This window comes from Macaca mulatta, chromosome 6 (genome assembly GCF_049350105.2).
Source record: "Macaca mulatta isolate MMU2019108-1 chromosome 6, T2T-MMU8v2.0, whole genome shotgun sequence".
NCBI lineage: Eukaryota > Metazoa > Chordata > Mammalia > Primates > Cercopithecidae > Macaca > Macaca mulatta.
In genome coordinates, this window is record NC_133411.1 from 176,719,170 (window position 1) to 176,732,574 (window position 13,405).

Below are 13,405 nucleotides of genomic sequence, written 5' to 3' on the forward strand. Positions count from 1 at the left end.
AGTTTTTCAAGTCAAACTCCATTTATCAACTGATCAATTTCAGGAATGATTTGTCTCCATTTTTATTCTGTTACTGTGCAGGAGTCCCTAACATTTAAGTTTTAAGGGTATCTCATCTCCTATTACTGCCACCCCCATCCTCAAAAGGGTAATGGGCCTTGGGTTTGATGCCTCTGGTGCGATTCATCCTGTTTTCTCTCCCCAGAAGTCACTTTTTTCCTCTTTGGACGTTTGCTCAGGCATCACTTTTCCCAGGAATCCTTATTTGACTCTACACTCCCACTCCTACCTGGCCAGGCTGAAACAAGTGTCCCTTTTCTCTGCCCCCACAGTACCATGTCATTACATGCCACTATTCTGCTTTTTATCATGTGGCACTGAAATGACATATTTACCTGTTTGTCTCCCACTAGACTATCAGCTCTCTGAGGGCAGGGTTGGTGTATTACTTATTTTTGTATCCTCAAGGTCTAGCAAAATGCACATACATTTTATTGAACCAAATGAACCCATAAATAGCATTAAATATACCGAATAACAAATCAGAAAATACAATTATAAAAGTGACAATAAAAATTGACATTCATTTGAGGTGTCTGCCGATGTCGCTACATCAGCAGTACATCTAAAACCAGGAACACACAATTCTTCTGTCTCAGATACTTCTTACCTGAGTTGCGACACTCACCTGGTCCTCAAGTTTGCTTTCTCAATGTTCTGTCCTTCCTTCCACACCCCCAGATTTAGCACATATGCCATGGGCTGCTTCTCTTGGCTCATTTTACTGAACTTCCCAAATGAGCAAACCAGCAGGCAAGCAACTGCAAAGACCCCAAGATGGAAGGATGAAGCAGGCAAAAGTGTAGGTGGTGATTGTCCTCACCTAGCAATTTGGCTGCCAGGAGCTCCCCTACCATGTGAAAGAGAGGATGCAGCAGCCTGTGTGTGGGAGGACAATTTCTTGACCCAAGGGTAGCTCCATGTCACTGAGCACCTGCTGCTGGACTGGCTGCTCCTCCTCAAGGCTAGAGAGTCTGTGCTTTTCTTTGTCCGAAAACCATAGTCATGGTGTTCCAAAAACCACATAATGAAGAGAGTGGGGGTATTGGTCAACTCTTTGGGATGCCAATGCATCACCCTTTCCACCACTCTTCCACTTCTACCTCAAACTAATGAGTCTGGTTTTAGAGTATCTCATTTTTGTTCATTCATTCAGCAGATGCTATTCTTTAGGAAGACATTGGAGATGCAGGGGGTGAATAAAATAAACAAGATGCCTGCATTCAAAGAGCAGTAAGGGCTATGAAGAAATGTAAGCGGAGTAGTTGCCTAGAGCAGGTAGATGGGCAAATTTCAAGGAGACAAACATGGAAGGGTTGATTGAAGAGAAGAAGTCAGACTGTGAATGTTGGCAAGGTGTTGGGGTGGGGGGTTGGGGGTGGTGTCCTGCATAGAGGGGACAGGAAGTGTGAAGACTCTAAAGGTGGAATGGCTTGGTGTGTTCAAGCAACAGAAATAAAGATGACCATATTGGCTAGAGACTAAGGGGCCATGTGGAGAGTCGTAAGGGTTACTATGGGAGTGAGGTGGGAGAGGCAGCTATGGGCTGGAGTGCTCAAGACAGGTAGGTCATCATGAGGAGTTTGGGTTTCTTTCTGCAAGTAATGGGAAGTCATTGGAGGGTGCTAAGCGGGCACGTGATACAATCTGATTCCTCACCTTAAAATTTCATTCTGGCTGCTGCGGAGATAGGATTGGGACAATGGGGAGTAGGTGGTAGCTCAGAGAGAGATAATGAGGACTTAGATTAGGACTGTAGCAGAGACGATAAAAGAAACTGGATGGTTTCTGGACTGATTCCATTTCAGCTGTGTACATGGATATTTCTGCTCATGTCCTTTTTCTGAAATATGCAACTACCTAAAATATGAATTTAGGAGAAACATCAAACCCTCTTTAAAAAAAGCACATCTGGAGCATTTCTTTTTTTTTTTTTTTTAATATTTGTATTGTGAGCTGGTTTCAATGTAACTTTCTTGGGATGCTCTCATGACACTCATTGCTGACCTTTGACCCCTCTGTCCTCTTTCCCAGGTCGTCCCATTCCACCTACATCCTCGCCTAGTCTCCTCCCATCTGCTCAGCTGCCTAGCTCCCATAATCCTCCACCAGTTAGCTGCCAGATGCCATTGCTAGACAGCAACACCTCCCATCAAATCATGGACACCAACCCTGATGAGGAATTCTCCCCCAATTCATACCTGCTCAGAGCATGCTCAGGGCCCCAGCAAGCCTCCAGCAGTGGTAAGGAAACTCTGTGGTGTCTGAATGTGTGGTGTTTTGTGAGTGACATTCTTGATTCTCCAGCAAAATGACAACGCTGAAACAAGCTGGGGGAAGGTGGTGTGGGGAGCATCAAGGTGAAATGCATTTGTTGTTTTATGGCATGGTATTTTCAAGATACAATTGTAGAAGGTCAAAGTTATTGAAGAGGTTTTGCTTATCATAACAGGGTTTGGGCCTCCTTCAGTGGAAGGCATTTCCCCATTGCTGCATGTGTGAGCATGCTGGTCTCAAAGGTGAAGCGCAGAGAGACACCGGCACAATGAATTTTGTATTACTACAATACTGGGCATAGCTGAGTGACCTTAGACACCCTCACATGCCCAATTTTTGTGTATCTCAGATCCCCTGGATTTTTTTGTTTGTTTTGGTTTTTGGTTTTTTGATGTTGTTGTTGTTTGTTTGTTTTGGCTTTTAACTTCTAGTCCTTGCTTATTTCGATGATTTTGAAATTACAATGTGTTCCCTTGACATCAATACTGAATGTCTTGCCAAGTCTGAAGTGTTTGGGGGGGGTGACCTCTCCTGTAACCCTTTACTTGTGACCTCACTTGAATTTAACAAGTTGATGGTGTGGTACTATGATAAATACTGCCTCTAAATCCATAGTTCTTATTTTGATTTTCTCATTCACAGAACAAACAGACTGGACCCAAGGTCCTGTCCCACTTTTGAAGATTTTGTGGCCACTGTCTTAGCTCCCAATCTCTGAATCTTGGGTGGAATTGCCCTGGACCCAGAAATAATCATGACTTATTTTGATTTCTCCTGTTGGTGTTATGTTCACGTGAACATCTGAACGTAGGAATGGGCAATAACTGGAGTTTAAGTATCCATGGCCCAAGGAGAGACATTTGCAAAAATTAATTGCTCCTGACCTAAAGGGTTGGGAGTTATCTTCTGAACTGGCCACTCATGAGGTTCATTAGCATATCCCATCCAAAGCAACACAGAGCTTTCCATGCCGAGAGTGGGTCTTGATGAGATTGTGTTTAGGCTCCATCCAGGAGTATATGCCACCCACCACTGGGCCCAACCTCTACAATTAGAGAGGACCTCTCAAATACATTTAAGATGACTCATTCTGGAAATGGAATGATGGACTGCTACTTAGGATGGCCCATGCCCTTCTTCATAGCCAGGCCTGATATATTTAGTAAACTCATATTCTTTTTCAAAAAAAATTACCTAATCAAATCTCTCATCAAATGAGCAATCCATTGTTGATATTATGAAGGCCTTTAATCTACCATAAATCTTTATTAGAACTCATCAGAGCTTCTAGTTTGAGAGAAATGTGATTATGGCACTCTTAAAATGACATTACATCATTGGGGTGATTGGTTTATCATTTGGAGAAGAGACATCAATCATAACTAGCATAACCACACAGTAAATGAATTCAACCTTTCTACCGTGGAACAATGACACTGTAATTGCTCAAAATCAGGCTTAAAATGAAATCGGAAAATGCTCTTTCTTCAAATATGATGTTAACTTAATGGAATATATTATGAAAAATCATGTTTGAGGAAATTCTATATAATTAAAAATATGTGGAAATATATTCCCTTTTTACTTTCATCAGAACCTGATTTTAGCTACCGAGCCCTTTTTTTGCTGCAGAGATTATGTTGCATTTAATTGAACTACCTTCACTTATGTTTTGCTGCTTTTTATTTCATACTATGTAATCGTGATGAATATTGTATTATGAAGGACAAGAGGCTTTTGAAATGAGGTGCACCTGCTGATAGCTTTTTAAAAACAGACAATTATTAGGGATAAAATGAGCTTTTAAAAACTATATCCTTTTATGCATATATGGATACCCAGGCAATGATGATTTCCATAAGAGAGGTCAGTTCATATCTTGAGGCCATCTGGAATGTTTTCTTAGCAATAATGCAGTGAGTGATTTCCTTTCTTTTGGACAGTGTATCAGATTGAAACTTGTTGATAGGATATTTATGTCAGCTTTATGCCTAATCAAGACCTCATTTTGGTGGACACAACAGATCTGTGTGTTCAGAGTCAAACTTACCCATTTTTCATCACTCACACCAATTTGTTCAGCTCACTTAAGACTGATAGCGATTTAAGCTTCAGTAACAGGAGAAAATACCACAGAAAATTTAAGGGTCCATTTTCATCCCAAACAGGAGCTGTGCTGATATGATTTCTTCAACTGAGGGGATGAAGACCCAATTGTGCAATACCCTTGTTTTCAGCAGGTACTTATCATCAGAGAGTTTGTTAAAGCTCCAGTCAACAGGCAGTCATTTGAAATTCTGGACTCTGGCTTAGCTAAAATGAGAGCAAATCAAGTTCGAGTGTGCGTGTGCTCACATCTGTGTGTGTGTGTGTGTGTGTGTGTTTCTTGTGGAATGGATTTAAGGGCAAATTGGGGATTCTATCAAGATCTGAATGCAGTTGCCATGAATTTAAATTTGATATAAAGGATTGAAAATAGAGTTTGACATGGAAGATGCAAAGTGCAGAGCTATGTCTGAATGTTTTGAATTGAGTCTGATGAAAGGGGCTGAATTTTTCAGGAGGTGTCACAGCACAAACAAAGTGGCCGTGTGTTTGGGTGTGTTGTGTTTAGTTGGTTAATTACACAGAATTTTTTTAATTTGTCTCTTGGCAATGACCCTGTGTTCTGAGAATCTGGTACTACTTCGGTCTGTGTCTCTTTCTTAGGTGAAATAAAACACTTTCCAACACATCAGCCGATATACGACAGTAAAACATTATTTCCTGCTCTCCTCTTATAGTTGCTGTTATTATTTGATGTTGGTGAAGCCCATCATTAGGAGGGTCACAGTACACAGTTCCTGCCCACGGAGCACCTGCTCTTTAGAAACAAACGGGACATAAACTACAGGAACTAAAATGTTTTTCCCCAACATGAAAAACTCCTCAAAGCAACAACAAAGCTTCATCTTTATGGCTTGAGTGTCATTATTTTCTATGACAGCAGTGCATTCTTTACTGGACGGTACTCAAACCTTGCCACCTTTGGAGCCAAATTGCTCTAACCCTCAATCTATGCCAATCAAGCAGATACCCAGGTACAGTTAGTGAGATGTTTATAGGAGTGATGTTTCTCTCCCCCTTAAGCATTTTCTTTCAGATAGCTGAGCTCCAGCGAGTGGCTCATTCTGTGTTCTGACCTTCTGCCAGAGCAGGTTACTCCAGAGATGTTTCTTGTATACAGAAGCATAATTTCAAATCCTATGAAACAACTCATCTGGAAAAAAAAAAATCTAGATCCCAGCAGTAGCATAATGGAGGCTCCTGCAGATGGAAGAATGAGACTACCTTCCAAATCAGAATAGGGTTTGCAGTTTGCTCTCAGCATATGATGCAGAAAATATACAAGCAACCACATTATCTTCTAAAAGCACTGGTGTTCCTCTACCTGTGAAACTGAATTTTAGTTTTCTTTAAAGTTTAAATAAAGGGGCTTTGAACACTCATTAGTAGCATCAGACTATACACATAAGAAATGTAGTAACCAAGATGCCCGAGTCAGGACATTTTGGTAGAGCTTATTTGGCAAAAGAGCTGTCCCAATCAGAGAGTCTCTGTTTGTAACTGAGCACACAAAGGGTGCCTTGACCCTTTTTAAAAGAGCAATGTCTTCGTTAATTCTAAATGAAAATAGAATATCAAAATCAGCAGGCTTTGGGGTTGCCTAAGATCAATAAGTTGCCTGTCTAATTTATCATGCATCATAAAACAAATGAGATTCATTCATTCATTCATTCATTCCTTTTTTGCACCTCCCTCATATGTAACAGCTTATAACAATTGTTACTTTTTTTCTGAGACAAAGTCTTGTTGATCCAGGCTGGAGTACGATGGCGTGACCTTGGCTCACTGCAACCTCTGCCTCCCAGGTTCAAGTGATTCTCATGCCTCAGTCTCCCTAGATGCTGGGATTACAGGTGCACACCACTATACCTGGCTAATTTTTGTATTTTTAGTAGAAATGGGTTTTCACTGTGTTGGCCAAGCTGCTCTCGAACTCCTGGCCTCAAATGACCCACCCACCTCCACCTCCCAAAGTGCTAGGATCATTGGTATGAGCTACCACGCCCAGCCAACAATTGGTTTAAAAAAATTAAGCTATAATTAGATGATACAATAAAGGTAAAGGAAAAATTTAGGGGGGAAGATATACATATATGCTCAAATGTATAAAGTCCTATTCCATTATTTAAGATAGAGAACTTGATTTTAAGCTTCCTAGCAACCAAAGCAAAAAGGGAAGCATGGGGAAAAGAAGATGCATAACACCCCATGAGATAAAAGCAAATCAGTCATTTCAGGGAAATTCTGTGAATCCTCACAATGAGGCCAGAAAGAAGTTGGTCATAAAGGAGCTCATGTGTGTATCCAGATGACTGGATTCTTAGTAACATCATATAATACATATGCTAATTTTCTGTCAAAATTCCTTGTAACCTCCCTCTAAATAAGACATAGAGCACACTTTCCACGTGAAAACAATTCTACAAATGTCCAATATTTGCACAGTCCAAGGGCAAAACTTGATCGATAGACAAACCTTAGTTCTACTAAAGGACCATGTAAATTTCATGCCCTATAGGCAACAGACCTTAAATATCATTGCTCATAACTGAAGTTTTATGGGAATTAGCAGACTTTGAGGTTAAAATCACCATTCAGGACCCGAAAAGCAGATGTTCTGTGTTATAGATCTGTCCTGACAGCCACTTGGAGGTTAGAATTGATACCCTCTCATGAAAACTTCAGGACAGCCTCACTCATCTGGTCCCAAGGATCCATCCATGGGGCTGGATTTGGGATGAGGAAGAAGTCAATATTTTTAACTTAATGAAACTTCTTCTCCTTACATATCTTAGGTTTTAGAAAGAAATTTTTTTCTGAGATGTTGTAAATTTTCTTGTCTCCCTAAGCAGATTATGCCCATTGTAATTTAATTTAATTTAGGATTCCCTGAATAGCTCACAGCAGTTCTTATGCACATTGATGATTGTATGGTGCTGATAATACTATCTTGCTTTTTTTTACAAAAGTCATTGTACATCCTGTGGTTGTTTATCCCACTTCTCCTAATGTTCTGCATTTTAACTGCTTATTGTGCTCTTTATCAGCTTTTCTTCCTCCTCCCAGCATCACTTTATTCTTCAGGGACATCCACTGCAGTTTCCCTGGTGACAGATTCATAGTAGACACTCACTAAGTATTTGTTGAATAAATGAATGAGTGTCTATAGTAACCACCTTTAGTTTTCACTCTTGATTTTGGGGTCAGGATATCAAGTGCAAACATCATTCACTTTCCCATGTTGGATCTGTACTGTGCATGAGCCACTTGGACTCCAGGTTCTTCCCCAAGTCCCTTGGATGTCTGGTTCAGACATTCAGAACTATCTGTGGCTCCTTCCTGGCATCCAGGCAGAGGTCTGGTTCCAGCTGCCTCTCCTCTGGGTGGGTACTAGGCCCACTGGGTAGTACAGGCTAAGTCCAGCATGTTATCTTTTCTGTAGAGGTCACAGAAACAGCCATCTCTCTTGCCCCAAATGCAGAACCACAAAGGACTTGGGCTTTCAGCTCATGGACCTTTTTCTCCCTCAACACTAGTTAGTATGCTAAGTACTTAATATGACTTTCTTCATGTACTTGTATTTGGTGCCTCCCACCTCCCAATGCATCAAGGATTATCATCATACCCATTTTATAGATGACAAAACCATGTCACAAAGAGGTTAAGTAACGTACCAAAGTCATAAAGCTGGAAAGTGAAGGATTTCGGCTTCAACCTTAACCTTCCTAATTGCAGAGACTTTTCTCCTCACTCCTCTGTTAAATGTTAACCTCAGAATATTTGTTTGGCTGATTGAGATATACAACAGACAGTGAAAGCATTGTATTAAAGGGCACGGGTTACAATTTTTTAAAGATTTCTTAAAACTAAATACGGCATCACAAAATACCCTTCACGCCCACTGTTTGGCAAACACACATATCCCCAGACACTTTCCCTGGAGATTCTGATTCCCTAAGCTCAGGAGGGGCTAAGGAACTCTGCATTTACCATTCCTTCAGGTGAAGCCTGTGCTCTGACAAGTCTTGGAACCATTAATGTAGTGGGGAAGCTCTAAAATGAAAGTTGGAGAACTTGAGTTTTCTTCACACTGCTCCTGATTCACAGCATGATTTTTGTCAGGTCATTCAATCATTGTGTTAGTCTGTTCTCACATTGCTATGAAGAAACACCCGACACTGGGTAATTTATAAAGGAAAGAGATTTAATTGACTCACAGTTCTGCATGGCTGGGAAGGCCTAAGGAAATGTACAATCATGGCAGAAGGTGAAGGGGAAGAATGGCACCTTCTTCACAAAGCAGCAGGAAGGAGAAGTGCAAACAGGGGTAATGCCAGATGCCTATGAAAGCATCAGATCTTGTGAGACTCACTCACTATCAAGAGAACAGCATGGAAGAAACTGCCCCATGATCCAATTACCTCCACCTGGTACCACCCTTGACATGTGGGGATTATGAGAATTACAATTCAAGATGAGATTTTGAGTGGGAACACAGCCAAACCATATTAATCATCATGAACCTCAGTTTCCCTATCTGATTAGATTGAGCATTGACTTAAAAGGCCTCTTGTTCTAGTATTCTGTGTCTGTAAGCTCCTTGTATCTGGCTGGACCAAGCTGTCCCAATGTTAGAGACTCCCCAACTCTTCCTCTGTATAGTGTGGATTTCATCCCAATATCTGGGACATTGTCAAAACTAAGGCCTACGCAGTCATGCAAAACAGATCCTTGTAACTTACATGCAAAAGTTGACAAGAGTGGTTTTGGGATGTTACAACACTTGGCTGAAAATGTTGATGGCAATCCCATCAAGGAGAGAAAGTACAGCTCCACCAACACAAACCTGGGCTCCCAAAGACCCTCACCCTGGCCTCCTAAACAAGGTCTCCCACCCCAATAATTGGGAACAAATAGTCCTCAGGACTCTCTCGGCATTGTTAACTTGCCTAGCAATGTAGCAAATAGAGATTAGACTTTTCCTTCTTTTCCTTTGTGCCTTCTTGAAACAGAAAAACACTGCACATGAGCACGTGCACACACACACACACACACACACACGTATATGTGTAGTTTGTAGGTCCAGCAATTTCCAGCCCAACTAGAGTCAGGACCACTCTTCTGCACCGTGGTGCAAATGAGCACACAATCAAGATGGACAGGTAATTCCTTTAGAGATGCACAGCATGGAAGTGACGGACAGCAGAGAACTGCTCTTTCTCAGCAAATAATCTTGATATTGACAAAATTCTCAGGGTCGATAGGCATTGTGTACATTCTACCTCGCCATTTCTGTCCCTGGCTGCTTGGTACATACAAAAAGATATCCTAGGCAAGCCCAGAGACTGGGAACTACAACTGATATCTTAACAGTTCCTGCCCTAGTAATTTTTACCCGGAACTTCAGCTTCTCCCAAATTCTCTTAAAGAGTAGATTCAATTCTAACTAGCTTCCTGCATAATATTCAATAGTCATTTTTAAAAGTGTCCCCAGTCCCTTGTTAGAGATGTCTCAATTCTTGAGTTGAATCAAAGGATTTCATTATTTTACCAGTGGGCAGTTTCAACAGAAATTATAGCCCCAGCCCTGGATACATCTCTTAGACCCATATCCGAAATAAACATGAAGAGTGTGGACTCCGACATCCACACTACATAGATTCAAATCATAGGTCAGCCACTTTGTAACACTATAATCTTGAGCAACTTACTTAATCTATACCTCAGTATTTTTATCTGTAAAACAATAATAAGTGTCTACTAGTTCTAAAGCTGTTATAAATATTTAAATGATATTCTGATACATCTAAACACTGTTAAAAGAGGCTGAGACAATTGAAGCAATGGTTGGGTTTGAGAGTACTTGCTTTCTAATTTAACAAACAATGTTCTATTGTGGGCAAATATATATAACATGAAATTACCATTTACACTATTTTTAAGTGTACAGTTCTATGGCTTTAAGTATGTTCGCAGTTATGCAACCATCACAACCATCCATCTCTAAAACATATTCATCTTCCTCAACAGAAACTCTATACCCATTAAACACTAACTCCCTTTCCCTCAGCCCCTGGCAATCACTATTTTATTTCTGTCTCTATGAATTTGTGTCTAAGTACCTCATATCAATGAAATTACACAGTATTTGTCCTTTTGTGATGGACTTATTTCACTTAGCATAATGTCTTCAAGTTTCATCCATGTTGTAGCATGTAATTCTACAGGATAGAATTTTCTTCCTTTTAAAGCTGAAAACTATTCCATTTTCCCTATATACCACATTTTGTTTATTCACTCCTCGCTTACTAGACACTTGGGTGGTTTCTACCTTTTGTTTATTGTGAATAATGCTGCTAGGAATATTGGTGTACAAATAATTGAGCATCTGCTTTGACCTCTTTTGGATGTGTCACCAAAAGTGGAATCACTGAATCATACAGTAATTCTATACTTAATTTTTTAAAGATTTAACATGCTGTTTTGTACAGTGTCTGCACCACTGTACATTCCCACCAGCAATACACAAGGGCTCCAATCTCTCTACATCCTCTCCAATACTTGTTACCTTCTGTGTTTTTGATAACAGCTATCCTATTGGTGTGAAATGGAATTTCTTCATGGTTTTAATTTGCATTTCTCCAATGATTAGTTCTTTTCATGTGCTTATTGCCTGTTTTTATATCTTCTTTGAAGAAATGTCTATTCAAGTCCTTTGCCTAATTTTTAAACAGATCATTTGTTTTTTGTTGATATTGTTGAGTTGTAGGAGTTCTTTATATATTCTGGATACCAATTGCTTATCAGATAGGTGATTTGCAAATATTTTATCCTATGCCATAGGTTATCTTTTCATTCTTTGATGGTGTCCTTTGATGTGTGAGGGTTTTTAATCTTGGTGTGGTCCAACATATCTATTTTTACTTTTGTTGTCTATGCTTTTGGTGTCATGCAACAAATACTGTTAAAGGCTTATTCTATGGCAGGCATTTTTCTAAATTTTTACAAATGGTAATTCATTTAATCCTCACCAATGAGAAAGAGAAAAGCAGCTCTTGATTCTGGGAACAGACATGACAATAAAAACTAGGCTTAGGTGAATTAGGAGGTGGCTTGTCACTCACAGCTAGGTTGTAGTGTTCTCCTACTGAACATAAACAATCTTATAGAACACCAGCACAAGGCCACTCCATGGTTGTGGTGACATGAAATAAGATGACAAGAAGACCACACCATGATCTTGCCTCAAAACAGACAAAACCAAAGTCACTGTCCAGACAACAAAAATACAAAACACCCCTCTCTCTAGGCTAAAATGGGGTGACTACTGTTTTTTTGGTTTTTGTTTTGTTTTTTCTTTGAGATGGAGTCTCGCTCTGTTGGCCAGGCCAGAGTGCAGTGGCGTGATCTCGGCTCACTCCAACCTCCGTCTCCTGGGCTCAAGCAATTCCACTGCCTCAGGCTCACGAGTAGCTGGGATTACAGGCATGTGCCACCATGCTCGGCTAATTTTTGTATTTTTAGTAGAGACAGGGTTTCACCATGTTGGACAGGCTGGCCTCAAACTCCTGACTTCAGGTGATCCGCCCGCCTCTGCCTCCCAAAGTGCTGGAATTACAGGCATGAGCCACTGCACCCAGTCCACAAGCCCTTTCTAACACTCTTACTGAAGCACCCTTCTGGCTCCCCTTGTGTGTCTTCTCCCTCATGAGTTAATCAACTGTGTTAGGCCACAGTGTGATCCTGCCTGGTGGTGTTTTGACTGGAGGACATGGACACCTTTATGCTGTGAGTTGGGATCGTTATCCCCGTTGTACAGGTGGGAAAACTGTGGCACAGTGAGGTTAAGTAATTTGCCATAGGATATATGGTTATTAAGTAGTACAAGAACTTGACCCAAAGAAATTAGTCTCCACAGTGATAAGTATGTAGAAATTTAAGTGAATTTTTAAAAGACAATTCCAGAAAAAAATACATTCAAGAAATAAAATGTAGTCATCATTTACTGCATGGCCCAGCTCTGAATAGCATTTACATGGCCATAGTAATGTAAGCATTGAACAATGACTTAGCTTTTAAATCAGAAGGATGAGAGGATATGTGGGCTGGGCAGGTAGAGGGAAAAGCCAAGACCTGCATCTTTTATAGTAAGAAGTTACTAGATAATTCAAGAAGTTACTAAATAAAATGGAAAATGCAAGAAATAGCAGCAAAGCATGTTATTTATAGAACTAGAGATAAATGCCAAAATAATTAGCTATAAAAAGGTAAATGTGGTTGCTGCTGGGAAGGAAGAAATTGGCAGTGATGGAAGAAGATTGCTATTTTTGAACTGAATGTTATAGAATGATTTATTTCTTTAAACTATGTGCACTTTTTCTTCTGATGAAAAGAAAACATTTCCAGGAGATTGGGCATGCAAAACACTTAATAAAATGTTAAAACCCCAAAATAGTAGTTATTTACTTCTCTCAAATATATTTTATTCAACAAGTATGTATTGATCAGGGCCGATGTGTTTGAAATGACATCAGGTGCTGTGAACCTGAGCAGTTAGGCAGGAGCAATTGCGTCAAACCCGCAGATTTGTCTGTATCTGCCTCTGTTGATTAGGGAGCCCTGTGGAGTTGTTGGGGCTTTACCTCTTTATCCCAACACAGCTTAGGATGGCATGAGAACAGAGAAGATATCATGACCTACTGTTCCTCCTCGTTTTTAATCCAGTGTCCATCTAAGCACAGGTACCATCATTTCCTCAGAGCTTTCCCAACCAACTCAGCCCAACTAGAGCTTTCCTTTTGCAGAATTACAGAACAGCCTTATAGTCTGCCTTATTCAATTTAGCACCTCATTGCATTCTGATTTGTAATATTCTCTTGGTGTTTCATGCATATAAGTCACTTGTGTCAACATCAAATTGTCACCACTTAAAGACAATGGTCATTTCTTTGGTCTTTTTGTG

General features: G+C 40.3%; 1 protein-coding gene across 1 annotated transcript in view; it reads left to right on the forward strand.

The window, feature by feature from the left end:
- The window catches only part of TENM2 (teneurin transmembrane protein 2), a 689,205-nt gene that overhangs the window by 296,209 nt on the left and 379,591 nt on the right, over positions 1-13,405 (forward strand). Inside the window, exon 2 of the mRNA XM_015141369.3 lies at positions 2,095-2,304. Within this exon, the coding sequence (XP_014996855.3) occupies positions 2,095-2,304 (210 nt within the window). The remainder of the gene's footprint in view (positions 1-2,094; positions 2,305-13,405) is intronic.